We start from the raw sequence: 22,694 nt of genomic DNA on the forward strand, positions 1-22,694 counted from the left end.
GAAATGTTGGTTTTAAAGACCAAAACTTCATATAATGAAAATTGATTACAAGAGAAAATGAAAATTATTCATGATATATAACTTTATTTGTGAATTATAATTAAAAGTATTTATGAAAGATTATGTTTGCATGATTTGTTTGGATTTTTTTACCAGTTTCTTGGAGTTAAACTGTCATACAGTGAACATTATGCAATACATGAAAATGTTTGATGCCACAGTAAAAGAGGTTAGGTTGGTTTGCATCCAACACATATTTGTTGCTAATAATACTAATTCATTTCATTTCTGCTCTGGGTTACACAATAATAATACAGGATAGAAAAATGATTTCAACACAGATGTTGCCTCTTTGTCTAGGGTTCAGATTGGGGTTCAACACTACTACGCATCAATACCTGGTTTCAGAGTAAGGACTGTAGTGCAAATTTCTTCTCCTGTCATCACTGATGACCCTCAGTGTTCAGTAGCATGACAAATGACACAAAATTTCTCTGAAAAAAAATCATGTTAATGATTTTGAGGTATACATTTGGTTCTAAATATAACCCAGTCTTCAGAAATCTCACCTTCTGTAGCGTTAACAGTTAATGATTGTAAATACGTTTTAACAATTAATGACTGACTTGCAGAATGTATGTTAGATAAGGCAGAGAGCCAGCTTCTTTTGCTGAATTCCTTCACCTTCTCACAAAATTTCTCTCGATGTTCCCATACTGCTCTCTGCATTTCATCCTACAACAGAATTATCTCTTGAGAGAAGAAAATGTTTGTGGATTTATAAATTGAATCAGTTATCTAAAATGCACAAGAAAATGTTGTTGGTTGCAGAGGAACTCACCAAACTACTTTCTTCCTTTTGGAGATTTTTTTCTTTCTCAGAACACATTTCCTTCAGTAGTGACTCTTTCTGTTGTAACATTTCCAGTTCACATTTCTTCTGGCTTATTTCGTTTAGGAGATCATTTTGACAATTCTTAAGCTCTTTTATTTTCATCGAAAGTAGTTCTGTGTCTTGCTTAACTTTTCTTGTTTCTTTCTCAACTGAAAATGGCACACAAGCAGATACAGTTATTGTTTTAAGAATGACAAAAATCAGTTTTTGTTGTAACAGATGATTTCAGCTTTCCCTGTAAGGTATCTTAGTGACACACATAAAGAACACAAAGCAGTAACTGAAAAGAGAGCCTCTGTTGTTACATAGGCAGTGTGATGCTATCAGAAAAGAGCACCCGGTCCACAGACATAAGAGGTTAGAATCTCACTTTTGCACACAACAGGGCTCTAACCTATAACCCTTCAGTTAGATGTAACTGGCTTATTAAACACGCCTAACTAGAGCAATGTTTGATGTGGGGGACATTTGTAGTCTTTCTAGCGCTAAATGGAGCTAGAATCTCATGTACAATGAACAACGAACTGCCTGTATTTCACTATATCATATAATATTTATATCAAAGATACATTATTAACTCAGCATTCTAAAAACTGGATATTAAAGCACTGTGATATGAAAAATGTGATGTTAGTTGCACTCCACACATTACATTCACAATAAACATTATGATGTGGACTGTGTCAACTAAAAAACATAGAACACATACTTCAGTTAAATTAAACAAGTAAAAAAGATGAAAACATATTTATATGGCTCCATGTTGGTCAGTTACAGCCTTTTTTTTCTTTAAAAAATATAATTGTATTCTAACAAATGCTGCTGTATTGTCTATTTTATTTCTCGAATGTTTAACATATGCAGAAAGTTTCCTCAAACAGGTTGTCATTATCACAAATACACACTTTTACTTCTGTACTGAAGCTTACAAGAGGAAAAAAATGTAGCAGTGTAAGCTTCTCTGCAAAAGTGAAACTTCATAAGTATTTATTATAATGATAACTTGTTTGGTAAAACCTTCTGTTTATTATAACTTACATGTATTCTGCTTGAATATATAACATTTTTACATATGCTGAAGATTCAAACATTCACCTATGGTACAGAAGAAATAGTGAAGGAATAGTAAAAACTAAATTCTGTCCGAACAGGCCTTGGAAGGCCCATTGGTACTGACTGGCCGCCATGTCATCCTCAGCCCACAGGCAGATATGGAGGGCCATGTAGTCAGCACACTGCTTTCCCGGCCATATGCCAGTTTACAAGACCACAGCCACTACTTCTCAATCAAGTAGCTCCTCAGTTTGCATCACAAGGGCTGAGTGCACCCCACTTGCCAACAGTGCTCGGCAGACCAGGTTGTCACCCATTCAAGTGCCAGCCCAGCTGGACAGCGCTTAACTTCAGTGATCTGATGGTGATGGGAACCGGTGTGAAGGAATACTGGTAACACATTTATCTACATTTGAAAACATTTCTGCTATCAGTTAGACATTTACTTCAATGGATAGATTGCCAATGATTTTTTTCTTTTTTTGTGAATATCTCAGCTACTCTCAAATTCTGTTGGATTATTCATACTAAAATTTGTTTGTGAATAAATGTAGTTGAGACTGTGGTTAATGTTCACAGTTACTTAGAGAGATACTCGAGAGATGTACATGTGCGAACTCCACATATTGTGAAAATAAAGCTAATTACAATACACCCAAGTGTTTATGCAGTTTTGTTATATCTAGCCCTATGCATTATTGATCTTTGACAACTGTCATACTTTTGTGATGTTTGAGATAAATGTTTCACTTTAATGCAGCATCTGATGTTTGATTAGCACAAACAAAACTGTGACCATTTTCCCTGTTAGTCCTATTTGGTATGGGTCTCACACACTTGGGCAATATTCTAAAATGGGCTGCACAAATGATTTCTAAGCAATTTCCTTTGCAGACTCATTGCATTTCCCTAGTAGTCTGTCAATAGACCAAAGTCAACAAATTGCTTTATCTACGACTGAGCCTATGTGATCATTCTATTACATATCCCTACATGGTGTTGCACCTAGGTATTTGTATGAGTTCACTGATTCCAACTTTGCCTCATTGATACTGTAGCCATTGGATTACCTTTTTTTTTTTTTTTTTTTTTTTTTTTTTTTTTTTTTTTTTTTTTTTTTTTGAATGTGCACAATTTTTATATTTTTGAACATTTAAAGCAAGTTGCCATCCTTTGCACCACTCTGAAACCTATAACGTGAGAAGTCAGATTACTATGAATATTGTCTGCAATGTTATTGAAATACAGCATGGACAGCAAGAGTCTGAACACACTTCCCTATGGCACACCCAAAGCTACTTTTGCATATGTCACTGACTCTCCATTCAGGATAACATGTATTGTATTGTATTGTATATTTATTGGTCCTGTGAATCATACACTGTACAGGGGTACATAATGATATAGGACAAGTCAAATAATTTGCAATAAAGTTTAACAGAAAAAAACTGTTGTATGGTTTTCAGTATATAGCAATGTAACTCTAACATATGGGAATAACATTTCACAACTAAATTTTACACGCACACATTTCATACTTTTGGCCTTGATTATACAGACACACACATATATGTAATAGACAACATATAATACACAGATAAATCTAAAAACACAGATGATGTGACTTACTGAACAAAAGTGCTGGCAGGTCGATAGACACACAAACAAACCCAAACATACACATGAAATTCAAGCTTTCGCAACAAACTGTTGCCTCATCAGGAAAGAGGGAAGGAGAGGGAAAGACGAAAGGATGTGGGTTTTAAGGGAGAGGGTAAGGAGTCATTCCAATCCCGGGAGCGGAAAGACTTACCTTAGGGGGAAAAAAGGACGGGTATACGCTCGCACACACACACATATCCATCCGCACATATGTGCACATATGTTTGTTATACAGTTTTTTTCCTGCTTGCAAGGGTCCTTTTTGTTTTAGTGTTGTATGTGAAAACTGCGTATGTAAATCTTGATTATTTCTTGTGTTGTATGAATGGATATTTTGGTTTTTTGGAGCAATCTTGTTACTTTCATCTACGATTTTCCTTATAAACATTATTGTTTCTAGGATATATAGGCATGGTAATGGAAGAATATGTAGTTTTTTAAATGAGGGTTTGCATGAAGATTGAGGTGCTAAGCCTTCCATGGCTCTTATAATTCTGTTTTGTGCAATAAAACAGCTTTTGCTGGGTGGTGAATTTCCCCAGCAAATTAAACCATATCTTAGTAATGATTCTGCTTGGGCATAGTACACATTTTTTATGGCTTGCATAGATGTGCATCCAGCAAGAATTTTTATACTGTAACAAATGGTATTTAATTTACTACATATGTGTTGTGTGTGTTTCTGCCATCTTAGGTCATCTTGGATCCAAACTCCCAAAAATTTGGTGCTACTTACAATTTCAAGTCTTTTGCCTAACAGTTCTATGGTTGCAGTTAAAGGCTGTTTATTCTGCACTGTGTGTAGATGCATAGTGTTTGTTTTATGTGTGTTTATTATTAAGTTGTTCATTGCGAACCATTTTGATACATGTGTAGTGCTCTTTTTTATTTCACTTTGGAGCTCTTCTTGGGTCTTTCCTTTGATAAGTATATTTGTATCATCGGCATATTTAATGTACTTATAGTTGGGGCTGGATGGTTCCAGGTCATTTACAAGCAGCAAGAACAGGATTGGTCCCAGTACGGAACCCTGCGGCTCACTGTATTTAACACACTGTTTTTCTGATTGATAGGAAGTTAAATTTTTTCCTTCTTTGTACAAGACTTCAACTATTTGGTTTCTGTTTTGTAGATATGACTTTACCCATTCATAGGCTGGGCCTCTGACACCAACATTTCCTAGCTTTCTAAGCAAAAGACCATGGTTAATGATGTCAAATGTTTTTGAAAGATCTAGGAATATTGCTGCTATGTGTTCTTTTTTATCTAATGCATTTAAAGCTTCATTTAAGAAATCGATAATAGCTGTCTCAGTGGATTTACATTTTCGGAAACCATGCTGTGTAGCTGAGAAAAGTTTATTTTTTTCAGTGAAATCTACGAGTCTTTTATAAAAGATTTTTTCAATTATTTTAGGAAAAACAGATAGTAGAGAGAATGGCCTATAATTTGTTGTATCTGTTTTTTCACCCTTTTTGAACAATGGCTTCACTTTAGCTATTTTTAGCCTTTCTGGGAAGATTCCCTGAGAAAGTGAACTATTGCATATGTCTACCATGGGCTTAACTACTAAGGGTGCACATTTTTTAGTGATATGGTCTGGTATGTTGTCAGTACCAGAGGAAAATTTTGATTTTAGCTCCCCTATTGTTTTTAGCATTTCCTGTTCATCTGTTGGGTGTAGGAAGAGAGACTTGTTGCTATGGATAGTTTTAATCTGATTTGCAGTGACAGCATTTTGAAAGTTTTGCTTCACCAGAATCTCAGCTGCCTCAGAGAAATATGAGTTAAAATTATTTGCTATCTGCTGGGGATCAGATATTACAGAAGTGTTTTGATTCAGTTTGATATTATGGTATTCTCTCCGGTTTACTCCTGTTTCATGCCTTACTATCTCCCATATGGCTTTAATTTTATTTTGTGCATTTGCTATGAAGGAACTATTTGCCATTTTTTTGCTTCTTTTATGACTTTAGTTAAAATCTTTTTGTAATTCTTAAAATAGGAATCAAATTCTGGGGATGTGGTGTGCTGTCTAGATATTTCATGAAGTAGTCTCTTTTTCTTCACAGATATTTGTATCCCTGTTGTGACCCATTTTATTTTCAGATCCTTTTTTGTGACTGTCTTTTTATGGAGTGTAAAGCAAAGTTCAAAATAGTAGGTAAAACTATTTAGGAATTTATTGAACTTATCATTTGTACTTTCACATTCATAGATGTCTTCCCAAGTTTCTTTACACAGATAGTTAAGGAAATGTTGTATATTCTGGTCATTATACTTCCTGGATGTAGTAGTTAGACATTCAGTTGAACTAAGCGGTTTTCCTAATCTTATACTAATTTCTTGGGCTGTGTGGTCCCCAAAGCCCGTATTGTGGGTTTGTGTTGTATGTTTCAAGGGCACATTTGTAAATATCTGATCAAGGATTGTGGCTGAGGTTTTTGTGTTGTGTGTTGGCGTTTCTATAGTAGCCTTTAAATTGAAAGTTGCTAAGAGGTTCAGTAAAGCAGTTTTTTGATTATACTCACTTGCAAAATCAATGTTGAAATCCCCACATATAATTAGTTTTCTATTTTTTTGTGTAGTCTTGTGTAAGATATTTTCAAGGTTCCTTAACATAATGTTAATATTGCCAGTTGGCGCCCTGTATAGACAAATTATAGCAATTTTTTCGTGTGATTTCAATTCCATTTACCTCAATATCTTTTCCTATGGATAATTTTTCTACATACGGCATACATTTAAAATTTATGCTATTTTTAACATAAATGCAACTACCACCATGTTTATACAATTTACGACAAAAATAACTACCCAATACAAAATTTGGAATGCATAGCATATGAAGTTTCTCTTTGTCAAGCCAATGTTCAGTGAAACATAATACAGAGGTGTTTTTCATGTCACTTTCCAACAAAATTTGAAATTCGTTTACTTTGTTGGATAGGGATTGTACATTTTGATGAAATACCATCAGGTTTGGAGTTAAACACGAGTGTTGAAACTTACTATCCTTAGTACTTATATTTATATTGGAATTTCTGCCTGGAAGATATTTTTTATTTTCAATTTTTACTTTTGAATTTTCACCCCCTCCACATGGTATCAGTTTCCCTTGTTCTTGATGATTTTACAGATGTCTGTAATCATTTTACTGAAATTCATTGAGCCTAGTCTGTTTAAATGCACGCCATCCTTTCCCAAGCATTTGTCACTTAAAAATTTGTTGGGGTCAACGAATATTGTCCCGGGTTTGTCGCACTGTTCCCTGATAGCACTGTTTATGTTGCTTATATAAGAACTGGTTACTGACCTTCTGTGCAGAATTCCACTTATAACCAGTCTTGAATTTGTGTACAATGCTTTGGCTGAAAGTATGATGTTTCTCGTCTCACTTACAATGTCTCCCTGACTGCTGCTTCGTATTGAATTCGTCCCAGAATGAATAAAAACACCTTCGTAATTGGTCTTTGGATCGTTTCCATATTTAGTTGTAGACTGCTTTGCACTTAAGAGATTTTTAAAATGTTTGTTGAGCTGATGAGGTCGGATACCAGGGCAAACATCTATTTCACAGTTTGGTGAAACTACATTTTTCAATATAGAATCGCCAATAACAAAGAACTCCTTTTCGTTACTCTGCTTTTGTGAGGCAATTTCACGTTTCACCCTTTTATTATTTGTCACTGTTTTCCAGCTGTATTTACTTACAGATTTTCCACAGTTTAAAAACCCTGCGTCTTTTTCAATTGTATTTTGCCCATGATAATTTTCACTGTTCCTTTCCACACTAGGCACAGGATTCGTAGCTTGCACACTAGAATTTTCACAGTTTTTTTCCGTGTTTGCTGTCTGTATCCTTCCTGCCACCCAACCTACTCAAAAATTTTGTTCGATACTCCATAAGTTCATACTTTTTATGATAAGCATACAAGTAGTACTAAGTCAAATGCTTTTCAGAAATCAATAAATACTGTTTATCTGCCTGACTGCCTTTATCCAAAGCCTCCAAGTTGTCATAAGAGAAAAGAGCAAGTACGATTTTATATGATCAGTGTTTTCAGAATCCATGCTGGTTGGCTAGGTGAAGATAATTTTGTTTAAGAGACCTCCTCATTGTGTTTCAGCTTAGAATATATTCCAAGATTCTACAACAAATGTGTCAAGAATATTGGATGGTAATTTTGTGGACAGGTATGGCCTGTGCACTCTTCCAACTGCTGAGTACTCCTTTTTGTTCAAAGGATCTATGGTGGATTATGGTTAAAAAGGGGGTTATGTAGCTACAAATTTGGTATAGAATCTGATAGCTATTCAATTGGGCCCTGGAGGTTTATTCAATTTTAGTGATTTCAGCTGTTTCTCAATATCACTGACACTAATATATATATTTGTCTTTGTTGGACTGGTGCAAGAATTAAATTCGGGCAATACCTCTGGGTTCCTCCTCAGGGGACACCACCTCAATGTAGCACTATCCATACGGGTGAGGAGGTTTGCATGCTCTGGATCTGGAGGGCTATGCTGGCAGTATCTTAGCTACAAGAAGAGTCACCCAAGCCGGATAGGCCAAAGGGGAGGAGCAAACAAAGTGTGTCACACAATGGCCTATCGCTCCCCCTTTCCCATCCCAAACCTGTCCCCACTATGTCCTTTTCCTGTCATTTCCCGTTATATGTATAAGACCTCAACAGCAGAAAAAAAGTCTCTTGGAACAGTGAAGCTAGCGGAAGAGGCACGTTTTTTCTCTTTGGGTACAAAAGAGTACAAGCAGTGACCGTACTCCAGAGGGACAGCTACAGACAGTGTCTGACTCATAGTGAGCAGCTGATTTTTGGCTGGGCAACCTTCTGCCAATGTGGAAAGTAACGGGAAACTACCACATTACATTCCCAAGCTGTACATGGTATGTCTCTCTATGTGAAAGATTCCAGAGTTAAAACTTCCCCTCATTCAGATATCTGGGAGGGGAACACATTGAGAGCAGACATATTTGAAAGGAAGAAAGGGACAATAAAGGAAGGAAGGAAAGATAAGGATTGGAACATGGAATGTGAAGACACTATTGCAAGCAGGAAAGCTAGAGAATGCAAAACTGGGGATGAAAAGGAACAGATTAGATGCCCTTGGTTTGTGTGAAATGAGATGGGGAGAGAATGGGGGGATAGGAAGTGGAGATTATAAGCTCTTTTATTCAGGGGAAACCAAGAGTGGTGAAAACAGAGTAAGAATATTGATAGGGCAAAAGCTGAAAAATAAAGTAATGAAGGTACAATATATTGATGGAAGACTGATGATAATATGACTGAAGGGTAGTTCAAAAGATTTGGTGTTAATACAGGTATATGTGCCAACCAGCCAGCATAGAGATGAGGAAGTGGAAGAATATTTTGAGAAAATACAAGAACTCACCAAGAAAGAAAATAGAAATGCCTGCATTATCATCATGGGGAACTGGAATGCAGTGGGGGTTGAAGGAAGAGATGAAGATACAGTAGGTAAATTTGGATTAGGAATAAGAAATGAGAGAGGTGAATGACTAATTAGTTTCTGTAAAGAAAATTCATTAGCAGCAGGTAACAGATTATTTGAACACCACAAAAGGAGACGTTACACATGGATATCAGATTTGAATAGGGAAAGATATCAGTTGGACTACATCCTGATACAGAATAGGTTTAGGAACTGTTTGAAGAATGTCAAAGCTTATCTAGGAGCAGATATAAATTCAGACCACAACCTAGTAGTGGGAGAAATACAAGTAAAGTTGAAAAAAGTCTGGAGAGGTAAAGTAAAAGAAAGACTAAACGTAGAAAGACTCAAAGAATTAGGAAAGACGTCAGATTTGGAAAGCAGCTTTATGGAAAAATGGGAAAGAGGTAGTATTGATGAAAGTGTTGATGACAAATGGATAAAAATGAGAGGAGGACTTATGGGCTCTGCCAAAGAAGGAATTAGAGTATCCCAAAGTACCAGGAAAGAATGGATAACAGAAAATATGTTGAAAAAGCTGGAAGAGTGAAGAAAGTGAAAAAATGTAGAAACTGAAGAAGTCAAAAAGAGGTACAGAAAACAGAATAATGAATTAAGAAGAGAAACTGAAGAAGCAAAAGAAACATGAATGAAACAGAAATGTGATGAAATAGAGAAAATGGAGAAAGAGGGAAAGTACAAAATGATGTATAGACTGGCTAGTGTGATAGTTGTTGAACATAAAAGAAAGAGGAATAACATGGAAATAGAAAGATCAGATGGTACTCTAGCAGAAGAACCACATGAGGTTTTGAACAGATGGCAAGAATATATTGAATGCCTGTATACGGGGGATGAAATACAAAGCAAAATTAAGGTTGAAGAGGAGCAATATGTGCCAGAAGACGGAAAGGGATTCACCATCTAGGAAGCAGAAGTAGAAAAGATGCTGAAGGAGATGAAGAATAGGAAGGCATGTGGAATTGATTATTTGCCAGCAGAATTGTTGAAGGATCTGGGAAAAATGGTAAGAGAAGAAATAGTCTACCTCTGTAATGAGATATATGACAAAGGGGAATGGCCTGAGGCCTTCCTTGCAACAGTTATGTTACCAATAGAGAAAAAGAGAAACACTAAAAAATGTGAAAAGCATAGGACCATCAGTCTAATTTCTCATGCAACTGTAAGTTTTGCTGAGAGTGTTGAATAGAAGGCTATATGACAAGCTGGATAGAGGGAGCAGTTCGGATTTAGAAGAGGAAAAGTAACAAGAAATGCTATTGGCCTGTTAAGTACTATAGGGGAAAGATATATGGAAAAAGATAGAGAAATCTTTGCTGTTTTTATAGAGTTAGAAGAGGCTTTCGACAGAGTTCAGTGGAACAAGTTGGATTTTTTGAAGAGGAAAGGAGTAGATTGGAAAGAGAGATGACTGATATAGAACCTATATTTATGCAAGAAAGTAAGGATAAGGACTGGAAATGAAACATCAGAAGGAAGCAGTGTTGGATGAGGTGTTAGACAAGGTTATTGTCTTTCTCCACTGTTGTTTAACAAATACCTTGATTACTGTGAAAGTCTTAGAAGGGAAAAGAGGAATGTGTATTGGTGGAAAGAGAACTGAATGTATAAAATTTGCTGATGACATGGTATTAGTGGCAGAAAGTGATTGGACAGTGAATAACATGCTAAAAGATCTGAATGAAGCTTGTGTGGAATTCGGGATGCAAATAAACAAAGCAAAAACAAAGGGTATGGTCATCAGTATAAGACACAGACTGTCCAATATTAATATAGGACAAGCTACCATTGGACAAGTAAGTGCATTTAAATATCTTGGAAGCACAACAACTGAAGACTTGAGATGTCACCAGGAGGTGAAAACTCGAACTGCTACAGCGAAGGAGCCATTCAACAGAAACAGGGGACTGTTATGTGGAAAATTATACAAAAGTCCAAGGAAAAGTCTTGGCAAATGTTTTGGCTGGAGTGTGGCGATATGGGGCAGAAACATGGATGCTGAGACAATAGGATGGAAAAAGGTTAGAAGCATTTGAGATGTAGATGTGAAGAAGAATGGAGAGGATAATCTGGATCAAAAGAGTGAGTAATGAAAGAGTACTGGAAAGGGCTGGTGAGAGAAGATGTCTGCTGAAGAAAGGAAAAAGAACTGGCTGGAACATTCATTGAGAAGGGAGTGCTTTGGAAGGATTGGTTTGTGGGAGAAGATTGAGAGGAAAAAGGAGATACAAGATGATAGGCAACATAAAGAGAAGAGGAAATTATGCGGACCTGAAGAGGATGGCAGAAGACCGGACAGCCTGGAGAACTACTATATGAAAACCTGCTTTCTGGCAGAAGACTAATGATGATGATGACCTCTGGGTTTTCCTTTGTGAAAAAACATTTAAAAATTGAGTTCAATGTTTTTGCTTTTTCTTTGATAACCTCAATTTCAGTCCCTGTCTTTTCCATGAGTGTCTGGACACTAATGTTGCTACCACTAAAAGCCTTTACATATGACCAGGATAATACATATGAATATTGTAGAAAGTTAGAATTTTAAATTTTTTGAATAACAGCATAAAGCTGTCTGTTCTTCTTTCATTAGCAATTATTCTGATTGCTACTTTTTTAGGTTTGAAAAGTTAATTGCATCACTCGAATGACCCAATATTTCTTTGCCATAGGTCATAATATCACTAAAATATGAGAGATATGCCATTCACATAACATCATCTTCTACTTGTGGGTTAATGTTTTGGAGAAAAAGTATGGTGGAACTTGGTTTGTTAGTTATAGTAGCAATGTAGTCTTTCTACAGAAAACAGTTATCTACAATGAGTCCTAAGAATTTTGAGCTTTGAATGACATTTATACTTAGCACTTGTAATTGTGAGGATTCCTCTATTTTTGTTGTTATTTTTCCTGAACAGCATTGTTTTAGTTATCTCATTATTGAGAATCAGCCTGAGTGACAGACTCAACTATATGTCAGGGGCTCACACAATAGGCAGGAGTGCATAATTCATATAGGTCAATGGACACCACTTTTAACATAAAGTTAGATTTTTTTACATGGCACATGTACATTTTTTTCCACAGAAATGAAAACTAGATGAACATTTAGTAATGGGAGACTTGCTTTCACTGTTATAAACCTCATACATTCTGAGATATTACATTTTAATGAATGGTAACAGCACTGTGTTTTCTGCCATAATGTGCAGGGCAAGGACTACTTGCACTGTACTGCAGTCTACTGTAAATAGACACACATTATATATATATATATATATATATATATATATATATATATATATATATATATATATATATATATATATATGCCTAAATAATCCATGCCTCTTGATGTTTACTATTATTTCATCACATGTAGGGCACTTTCTTACATGCAACACTAATAAATTTTCGTGGGTAAAACATATGAAATACAAATACTGATAATGACATATTACACATTTGTGCACGTTCGTAATAGTGAAATTTAATGTATTTTTCTCAAATCTTCAAAATTCGTTTAAGAAGGCCTAAATACGTCTACACTCAGATCGCATTGGACATTGACTGTAAGAACAATAACTAACATACAACAGTGGAGCTTCCAAAGTAGAAGATGAAAGAGCGTTAGATATTCACCAGTCACTTCAGTGGCGAATATTGACATGTAGATGATAAACCACAACTTATCGCCACTAATTTCCTTCAACACTGGTCAACAAAGGTGCACTGAATAATACCTGGAAAAAAACCGTGCAGCACTGTTGCTGCAAAGTATGAAATTTGTGTAAATCGTCGTTTTTAAAGATTCACTAATTCACGCATTTGACAATAGTTCGACACAAAATATGGTAAGTTAAATTACTGCTGCACCAACAATACCTGTTTGTCTCTTATTATAATGCCAGTACCAAAGTCATGTAATATTTGTGATTTTTCCTGTTACACTGTGAAATAATCACGCATTAACGGATGAAAAGTCGCCATGCTACTTGTTAGACAAATATGGATAAAGTGAACAACTAATTTAATGAAGTAAGCCCCACAACAAGGACAAAACTATTACTTAGATGGTGACATAGTACGAAGGATCAAGAAAAAACTGGAAATAATTTTAGCTATCTCCTACTTGATAATAAACGTTGTCTTTTTTTCTCCATTAACTGTTCGGTCTCCCGTACTTTATTGATTATAGTGTCGATAGATTCCTCCATTTTTAGATATGCCACATTCAGAAGAAAACGGTAACGCGATTGGAAAAAAATGCGTGATGCGTTCTTCGGTTCCAGTTTGTTTAAAAAGAGCGCCACCAATATTAAACAGTTGCGCCAACGGTATACATAAAATACATGTTGTGTTATTATCTTTGCTAATTTGTTTATCAGTAGTAATTGTAAAGGACGAGTCTGAGGTGGGCGTTTTGTACAAGTTTAGTGTTTAGTTAAACTGACATTACAACAGTGAAAGTGAAAATGTCAGGAGGTTTTGTACCAGGAACGGCAGCACAATGCACAGCGGAAGTTGAGCTCTCTATATCTTGCAGGTATTTGTGCTGTTAATTGAGGAAGATTGTAATTTGATGTGCTTCTCCACTGAACCGAAAACAAATGTGACAGTTTTGACATACGCACTGTATCATTTGTATTTGCTGCCAGTCCTCGCACATTTCAATTTATGTCAAATATTACTCTTTGATTTACGGAATGACTTTGTTATTTATAATCAAGGAAGCTTACCGTACACTGGAATGAAGTTAACTGATGGTCCAAGTGCATCCCGAAACGCATAAACTTTCGCATGACCACATAATATATCGGGAAGAATGAGCAATGAGGCGGTTAACTGTTGCCAGTATTATTAAGTCTCATAGAGTATTGATTTGCATGAGTTAATTACTCGCGGAGGAAATGGAATCTGTATTTGAGTTTAGAGTGTGAGAGAAAGTGTTGAATAGGCAGAATGAAGATATTGTTAGTTTTGCGAGACCTCCGCAGACGATGGAGCTGTGACCGCTGACGTTAAAAGCTGTGGGCTAAAACGCCAATTTCCATTCGGCCATACCAGTTCAGCTCACAATCGACAGGAATACACACGAAACCAAAGTGCAGGTTTAGGTTACAGCATCTTATACGTTAAGAAAGTGTGCCCAGACTGAAAACGCCTATAGAGTGTGGCTACATCTATTTGTTAATTAAGAAAGCACTTAGTCGCTCATATTGAAAGTGTTGTCCTTATAAAACAAAGATTCTGTGGAAGTCCCATACAATATGAAGTTTTGATCTAGCAGAGGTTCTTTACTTAGTGATCTTCTGACTACTGCACTTACTGTTGTCTTATATTCTCTCTTTGCGTCCTTTCAGCGTATTGTCATTTTCATGTTTTCATGGTATTCACCTGACTGTCACAGATTACTCCCACCTAATCAGTAATTAGATCAATATTTTCAATTCTCTGCAATATGCGTTATCTTGTACGTACCATGTCTTTATATTTCATTATTTCATTCACAGATGGAAAGTGACGAAAATATCTGCTTATACCTCTTTATGGTGCCTTGTTAATCAATAATTTAAGATGGTTTATGTTATTGTTAAATCTTTTTCTTGTTGATAAAATGTTAAAGTAGATTTTCACAAGAATTTATTCAAACACTGTGCATTTCAGGAAATTTGTAGCACTTTGTTTCTCAGTTTGTGCTGTCCCTATTATGTACAAACATATGATTCAGATTTCCCTCTTGTGTAGACCTTAAACGGGCCCCACAGTTTTGAACAGTACCCTATCAAGGCATGCTTTTTAAGGAAGTGTTTTATAGGCATCTTTTCCCTCAAATATCAGGTTCTAAATAGCCTTCAAATCAAGAAAATGAATAAAGTCCCATAAAGATAGACAATGAATTGATCTGAGATAGCTCTCAAATTGCAGAAACTTTTTTTTCTGTCAATAGCAGATAATTTAGGTTTGAACACTTCCTTAGTAGTTGGCTTACAGTTCCTAAGAAAAGCTTCCAAAACTAGTTTAACAAAATTCAACATCATCCAACACTTCCAAAAGAAATTTTCAATTATATCAACTTGTAAACATATATGTTAAAGTGGTTACGATGAATAGGTAAAAAAAAATGATGTTCAGCTGAAAATAGCCATACTTGGGTAATGAAGCTTTTCACAGATGGGTCATTCCATGTCAAAGAGACCAATATTAAAACGTGTCCCTACTCACCCGTCTCCAAATCTAATGCAATTTGGTGTGAAGGTTCTATATGATCTTTGATGATTATATACCAAATTTCAATCCAGTATCATCAGTGGTTGAATTTTTAGGGACTTTTAAAGAGAGGCTACTCATCTTCACATCACATATGAAGGTGCAAATGTGCCAAGTTTGCCAGGCTTTTTTAAAAGTTCTAGAAAACATTTGGTCATTTGCTTTAATATAAATGGACAACATTTTATCCTGAATCAAACCGTGGCAAAAATTAGGGATTTATCCACACCTGAATATAGAAACAAGTTTATGAAGTAACAAAAGAATTCATTTCACTAATCTGAGAGCCAAGGTTTGACTAACCACTGCTGCTTTTTATATGAACCAATCACATGAAAACTTTAAAGATTATTTCTATGTACGATGTCTTTGTGTGGATCGAATTTAATTAACATTGGATGCCTAGATGAAAAGATATGCACATGCAGAGTTGGCCAAAATTTTCTAAATGCAAATTATCGGGTGTTTTTGGGGGGCAATATCTTAGTTGTCTTGTTCAATCTCTTTTTCTTGTTACAGCTGGAAAGAGCCTACTTTAAGGTTTCAAAGCTATATTTTTTATGTTCTGGATCTTGCATATTGATGAGTAAGAATAGGGAAAATGAATTATCGATGAATACAAAAAAATTAATACAGTTTGTAGGTGTAAGTAAAAAAATGTGTAATTGTAGTGTCTTTTTAATAGTATAAGATTTGCCTGTGGTTTAGGATAGGTAACTATACTAATAAGAAGTGTTTTTACGTTATTTTACAGTATAGAATAAAAATATAATTAAACTTCAGAAACTGCTGTTAAGATTATAAAATCTAGACGATCATAGTGGAACACTATGTTGCTTCAGAATGTTTTAACCCTACAATGCACAGTGATGCATATATGGATTGTCACTCAGTTTCCACCGCCATTACAAAGCAGTAATAGTTTTTTAAGACTCACAGCAATGGTATAGTGCTGAATCACCACTTTGTTGGTTTCATTATTGCCAATTTTCGCAATGTCAGTGTTCTGTGCAGTGTAATCATTGTTGTTGACGTACAATCTTAGTGTTTGGTACTGAGTGTTTGAATAATCAGTAATCATTGTTGTAGCTAAAGGTAAGCACTAAAACAATATGTTGTGATATGTTAATTTGTATATTTTATATGCAGATCTACATCTACATCTACATTGATACTCCGCAAGCCACCCAACGGTGTGTGGCGGAGGGCACTTTACGTGCCACTGTCATTACCTCCCTTTCCTGTTCCAGTCGCGTATGGTTCGCGGGAAGAACGACTGTCTGAAAGCCTCAGTGCGCGCTCTAATCTCTCTAATTTTACATTCGTGATCTCCTCGGGAAGTATAAGTAGGGGGAAGCAATATATTCGATACCTCATCCAGAAACGCACCCTCTCGAAACCTGGCGAGCAAGCTACACCGCGATGCAGAGCGCCTCTCTTGCAGAGTCTGCCACTTGAGTTTATTAAACATCTCCGTAACGCTATCACGGTTACCAAATAACCCAGTGACGAAACGCGCCGCTCTTCTTTGGATCTTCTCTATCTCCTCCGTCAACCCGACCTGGTACGGATCCCACACTGATGAGCAATACTCAAGTATAGGTCGAACGAGTATTTTGTAAGCCACCTCCTTTGTTGATGGACTACATTTTCTAAGCACTCTCCCAATGAATCTCAACCTGGTACCCGCCTTACCAACAATTAGTTTTATATGATCATTCCACTTCAAATCGTTCCGTACGCATACTCCCAGATATTTTACAGAAGTAACTGCTACCAGTGTTTGTTCCGCTATCATATAATCATACAATAAAGGATCCTTCTTTCTATGTATTCGCAATACATTACATTTGTCTATGTTAAGGGTCAGTTGCCACTCCCTGCACCAAGTGCCTATCCGCTGCAGATCTTCCTGTATTTCGCTACAATTTTCTAATGCAGCAACTTCTCTGTATACTACAGCATCATCCGCGAAAAGCCGCATGGAACTTCCGACACTATCTACTAAGTCATTTATATATATTGTGAAAAGCAATGGTCCCATAACACTCCCCTGTGGCACGCCAGAGGTTACTTTAACGTCTGTAGACGTCTCTCCATTGATAACAACATGCTGTGTTCTGTTTGCTAAAAACTCTTCAATCCAGCCACACAGCTGGTCTGATATTCCGTAGGCTCTTACTTTGTTTATCAGGCGACAGTGCGGAACTGTAGCGAACGCCTTCCGGAAGTCAAGGAAAATAGCATCTACCTGGGAGCCTGTATCTAATATTTTCTGGGTCTCATGAACAAATAAAGCGAGTTGGGTCTCACACGATCGCTGTTTCCGGAATCCATGTTGATTCCTACATAGTAGATTCTGGGTTTCCAGAAATGACATGATACGCGAGCAAAAAACATGTTCTAAAATTCTACAAGAGATCGACGTAAGAGATATAGGTCTATAGTTTTGCGCATCTGCTCGACGACCCTTCTTGAAGACTGGGACTATCTGTGCTCTTTTCCAATCATTTGGAACCCTCCGTTCCTCTAGAGACTTGCGGTACACGGCTGTTAGAAGGGGGGCAAGTTCTTTCGCGTACTCTGTGTAGAATCGAATTGGAATCCCGTCAGGTCCAGTGGACTTTCCTCTATTGAGTGATTCCAGTTGCTTTTCTATTCCTTGGACACTTATTTCGATGTCAGCCATTTTTTCGTTTGTGCGAGGATTTAGAGAAGGAACTGCAGTGCGGTCTTCCTCTGTGAAACAGCTTTGGAAAAAGGTGTTTAGTATTTCAGCTTTACGCGAGTCATCCTCTGTTTCAATGCCATCATCATCCCGTAGTGTCTGGATATGCTGTTTCGAGCCACTTACTGATTTAACGTAAGACCAGAACTTCCTAGGATTTTCTGTCAAGTCGGTACATAGAATTTTACTTTCGAATTCAATGAACGCTTCACGCATAGCCCTCCTTACGCTAACTTTGACATCGTTTAGCTTCTGTTTGTCTGAGAGGTTTTGGCTGCGTTTAAACTTGGAGTGGAGCTCTCTTTGCTTTCGCAGTAGTTTCCTAACTTTGTTGTTGTACCACGGCGGGTTTTTCCCGTCCCTCACAGTTTTACTCGGCACGTACCTGTCTAAAACGCATTTTACGATTGCCTTGAACTTTTTCCATAAACACTCAACATTGTCAGTGTCGGAACAGAAATTTTCGTTTTGATCTGTTAGGTAGTCTGAAATCTGCCTTCTATTACTCTTGCTAAACAGATAAACCTTCCTCCCTTTTTTTATATTCCTATTAACTTCCATATTCAGGGATGCTGCAACGGCCTTATGATCACTGATTCCCTGCTCTGTACATACAGATTCGAAAAGTTCGGGTCTGTTTGTTATCAGTAGGTCCAATATGTTATCTCCACGAGTCGGTTCTCTGTTTAATTGCTCGAGGATAGTGCACTCAGTATAATGTCACTCGATGCTCTGTCCCTACCACCCGTCCTAAACATCTGAGTGTCCCAGTCTATATCTGCAGTCTGAATCTGCTATGATTCAAGCCACAATATTCATGAGCTTTCAAAATTGCTTTTTGTAAGTTAATAAACTATTGTAAAAATGAACGAATAAACTCTTGCACCCTGCTAGTTTGGTGGATCAGATGGAACCGGTTATCATAAGTCATCACCTTTCTGTTATGGTAAAAGTCTTCTACAATCATTTAAGGAAATGTCACCAGTAGACAAGGAGCTTCTACGACATAGGTCCAGGCTTGATTTTACTGAAGATGCCCATATTTGTCCATACCATAATGCCTTGTTGATGATAAAATTTCAGTTCCTGCAGAAGACATGCTACAACCCATTTAGTAAAGAAAAATGTGTAATGAAGGCTTTAACACCAGTAACCATTGCAATGTCTGACAGGTTGAAGTTGCTGACTGGCCAAGTTTTTAAACTTGGTCGGAAAATTTGTACTAAATGTAGACATGAAGTGGCCCAAAAACAATCATCCCACCAGGATAAGCAAGAATCACTATCCACTGAAGACGTGGATGTTGTTGATGCTTGCTTTACTGCTAATACTTCATCATCATCATCAATTGGAGAGTCACCATTAAAGCTTCAGCGGATCAGCAATAGAGATTCAATGGGATACATGAAGTGCAAAGTTCTGAAAGCCCAAGGCAGCATTGCGAAGGTAACTGTCACAGCTGCTGGTGTGAGCCAAGTGGATGTTGCTCAAATGCAAACAGAAGAGTGCCAAAAATGTGAAGACATGGATGTCGTAATTGAAGACTCTAAGATTAAGCTTCAGACATCAGGCAGTTGCAGTAAAGCTCAAATTTTGACCCTGACCTTAAATAGCAGGACTATTGAAAAAAGGCTAAAGAATTTGCTGTTCCAACTAAAATGGTGAAGAAGGCTAGGAAACTTAAAGATGGAAGATGGGATTTTGGCAACACCTGCAAACTGAAAAGGGAAAAAGCTCAGTACTGAAGTAAAATAAAATGTCCTCGCGTTATTGAAGATGAGTTTTCTCATTTATGTTATTGCAAAAAGGGTTATGTTGCAGTGAGAAAGATTCACTAGGAGAAATGCCTGTTCCTTTATAACCTGAAAGATATCTTCATTGCTTATTGTAAGCAGCATGGAAATCAACTGAGATTCTCTAAGTTTTGTGAGGTCAGGCTGAAATGGTGTACTGCAGCTGATGCTTCTGAATCACGTTCAGTATGTGTATGTGCAATTCATCAAAATGTCAATTTAATGTTGGCTTCAGCAACATCCATCCAATATGACTACAAGAATTTGACGAAAAGAACTGTAGGCAGTTTGGAATCAAAAAGACGATGGCTCTGAAGAAACAATGGAATACAAGCAATGGTCCATACTGACACACACACATTAGAGATATGTCTGAGAACTGTTGAATATTTCATCTAGGCGCTGATTTTGAAAATTACCGGTTTAAGACACCATCACTTTGTGTCAAAACACCAATGTTTATACCTTAAGCAGCTAAAAAGAAATCTTGCAGAAAATTAATTAGTTATATTGATGGAATTTGCTGAGATTTATATATTTGTTGTTAAAGATGTTGTGCAAGGTTTTCATTGGGAGAATAGTCAGGCCTCATTACATCCATTTGTTGTCTATTTTGTTGGCAAATAATGTCAGAGTATTAGCATTTATATGCTCAGCAACTGTCTCCGTCATGATACCATTGCTGTTCATGCCTTTCAAATAAAGGTAATAGCATATTTAAAGACAAAGATTGAAAACGTTAAGAACATTTATTACATTAGTGGTGGTTCAGCCGATTAGTATAAGAATTTCAAAAATTTCATTAAATTATGTCTGCACGAAAATATTGAATAAGGACGACATGGGAAATAACTGTCTGCAATGTGTGTATTCATCCAGGTGGTGCAGTACCCTTGAATGTATTAGCAGCACTGATTGATCAACTCCCTAAACCTTTCCTACTTGTGGGAGAGTATAATGCCCATAACGCCTCGTGGGGTGGCACTGTGCTTACTGGCCGTGGCAGAGACGACGAAACTTTACTGTCTCAGTTTGATCTCTGCTTCTTTTAATACTGGGCCCGCCACACATTTTAGTGTGGCTTGTGGTAGTTGCTCAGCCATTGACTTATCAATTTGCAGCACAGGACTTGTCCTATCTATCCACTGGAGAGCACATGACGACCTGTGTGGTAGTAACCACTTCCCCATCTTCCTGCCACTGCCCCAGTGTCAGGCCCACAACACCTGCCCAGATGGGCTTTAAATAGGGCGGACTGGGATACTTTCACCTTTGCTGTCACCGTTGAATCTCCCCCACACGCTAACATCGATGTGATTGTTGAGCAGGTGACAACAACAATTGTTTCTGCTGCAGAAAATGCAGTCCCTCGCTCTTTAGGGTGCCCGAGGCATAAGGCAGTCCCTTGGTGGTCACCAGAAGTCGCTGAAGCAATTAAGGAGCATCGGCGAGGTCTACAGCGGCATAAGCGGCACCCTTCCCTGGAACACCTCATAGCCTTGAAACGGCTCCATGCCTGCATTTGCCAACTTACCAAATGATGGAAGCAGGAGTGTTGGGAGAAATAAGTCTCGACCATTGGGTGCCATACGTCACCTTCCCAAGTCTGGGCAAAAATCAAACGTCTTTTCGGGTACCAGACCCAAACAGGTTTTCCTGGTGTTACCATAAATGGCGTGTTATCTACTGATGATGAAACACGATTGCTGAGCACTTTGCTCGAGCCTCTGGGTCGGAGAATTCCCCCTCCAGCCTTTAACACTCTCAAATGGCGGCTGGAAGGGAACATCCTCTCATTCACTACATGCCACTTTGAATCCTATAATGCCCATTTACAGAGTGGGAGCTCCTCAGTGCCCTTGCACATTGCCCCGACACGGCTCCTGTGCCTCATCGGATCCACACCCAGATGATTAAACATCTCTCATCTGACTGCAAGCGACATCTCCTTGTCGTTTTCAACCGGATCTGGTGTGATGACGTCTTTCCATCACAATGGCGGGAGAGCACCATCATTCCACTGCTCAAACCCAGTAAAAACCTGCTATCGGCCCATCATCCTCACCAATGTTCCTTGTAAACTGCTGGAACATATGGTATGTGGGTCCCGGAGTCATGTGGCCTACTGGCTCCATGTCAGGGCAGCTTCTGCCAGGGTTGCTCTACCACTGATAGTCTTGCATCCCTCGAGTCTGCCGTCCGAACAGCCTTTTACAGACGGCAACACCTGGTTGCCATCTTTTTTTGACTTAACGTAAAGCATATGATACAACCTGGCGACATCATATCCTTGCCACATTGTATGAGTGGCGTGTCTGGCGCTCGCTTCACATTTTTATCCAAAACTTCCTGTCGCTGCGTACTTTCCATGTCCAAGTTGGTGCCTTCCATAGTTCCATCCATATCCAGCAGAATGGAGTCCCGCAAGGCTCTGTATTGACTGCCTCTCTATTTTTAGTGGCCATTAATGGTCTAGCAGCTGCTGTCAGGCACTCAGTCTCACCTTCTCTGTATCCAGACGACTTCTGCATTTCGTACTGCTGCTCCAGTTCTGGTGTTGCTGAGTGTCGCCTATGGAGGGCCATCCACAAGGCGCAGTCATGGGCTCTAGCCCATGGCTTCCAGTTTTCAGCTGCAAAGTCATGTGTCATGATGTACCATTCATCTGGACCCAGAACTTTACCTTCATGACGATCCACTCACTGTAGTGGAGACAGATCTAATCTTAGGACTGGTTTTCAACACTTGATTGACTTGGCTTCCTCATTTTCATCAGCTTAAGCAGAAGTGCAGACAGCAC

The 22,694-nt window shown here is 37.7% G+C and overlaps 2 protein-coding genes across 4 annotated transcripts in view; one reads left to right on the forward strand and one right to left on the reverse strand.

Annotated features, from left to right (window-relative positions):
• Positions 1 to 250: 250 nt before the first annotated feature.
• On the reverse strand, positions 251 to 14,150 carry LOC124612444. 3 transcript variants are annotated; one of them, XM_047140663.1, is made up of 4 exons: positions 13,843 to 14,150; positions 842 to 1,044; positions 570 to 735; positions 251 to 494 (listed from the first exon to the last, which is right to left on the reverse strand). In XM_047140663.1, the coding sequence occupies exons 2-4, from the start codon at positions 995 to 997 to the stop codon at positions 457 to 459; spliced, it is 360 nt and encodes a 119-aa protein (XP_046996619.1). In that variant the 5' UTR covers positions 998 to 1,044; positions 13,843 to 14,150; the 3' UTR covers positions 251 to 456. The 3 variants fall into 3 exon arrangements, with proteins under 3 accessions (XP_046996619.1, XP_046996620.1, XP_046996618.1); XM_047140664.1 differs by lacking the exon at positions 13,843 to 14,150 and adding an exon at positions 12,989 to 13,122; XM_047140662.1 differs by lacking the exon at positions 13,843 to 14,150 and adding an exon at positions 12,746 to 12,875.
• LOC124612443 (copine-8-like) overlaps positions 13,504 to 22,694 on the forward strand; it is a 154,073-nt gene continuing 144,882 nt past the window's right edge. Inside the window, exon 1 of the mRNA XM_047140661.1 lies at positions 13,504 to 13,649. Coding sequence (XP_046996617.1) covers positions 13,579 to 13,649 — 71 coding nt within the window. The 5' untranslated portion in view covers positions 13,504 to 13,578. The remainder of the gene's footprint in view (positions 13,650 to 22,694) is intronic.

This window comes from Schistocerca americana, chromosome 4, assembly GCF_021461395.2.
Source record: "Schistocerca americana isolate TAMUIC-IGC-003095 chromosome 4, iqSchAmer2.1, whole genome shotgun sequence".
NCBI classification, from domain to species: domain Eukaryota; kingdom Metazoa; phylum Arthropoda; class Insecta; order Orthoptera; family Acrididae; genus Schistocerca; species Schistocerca americana.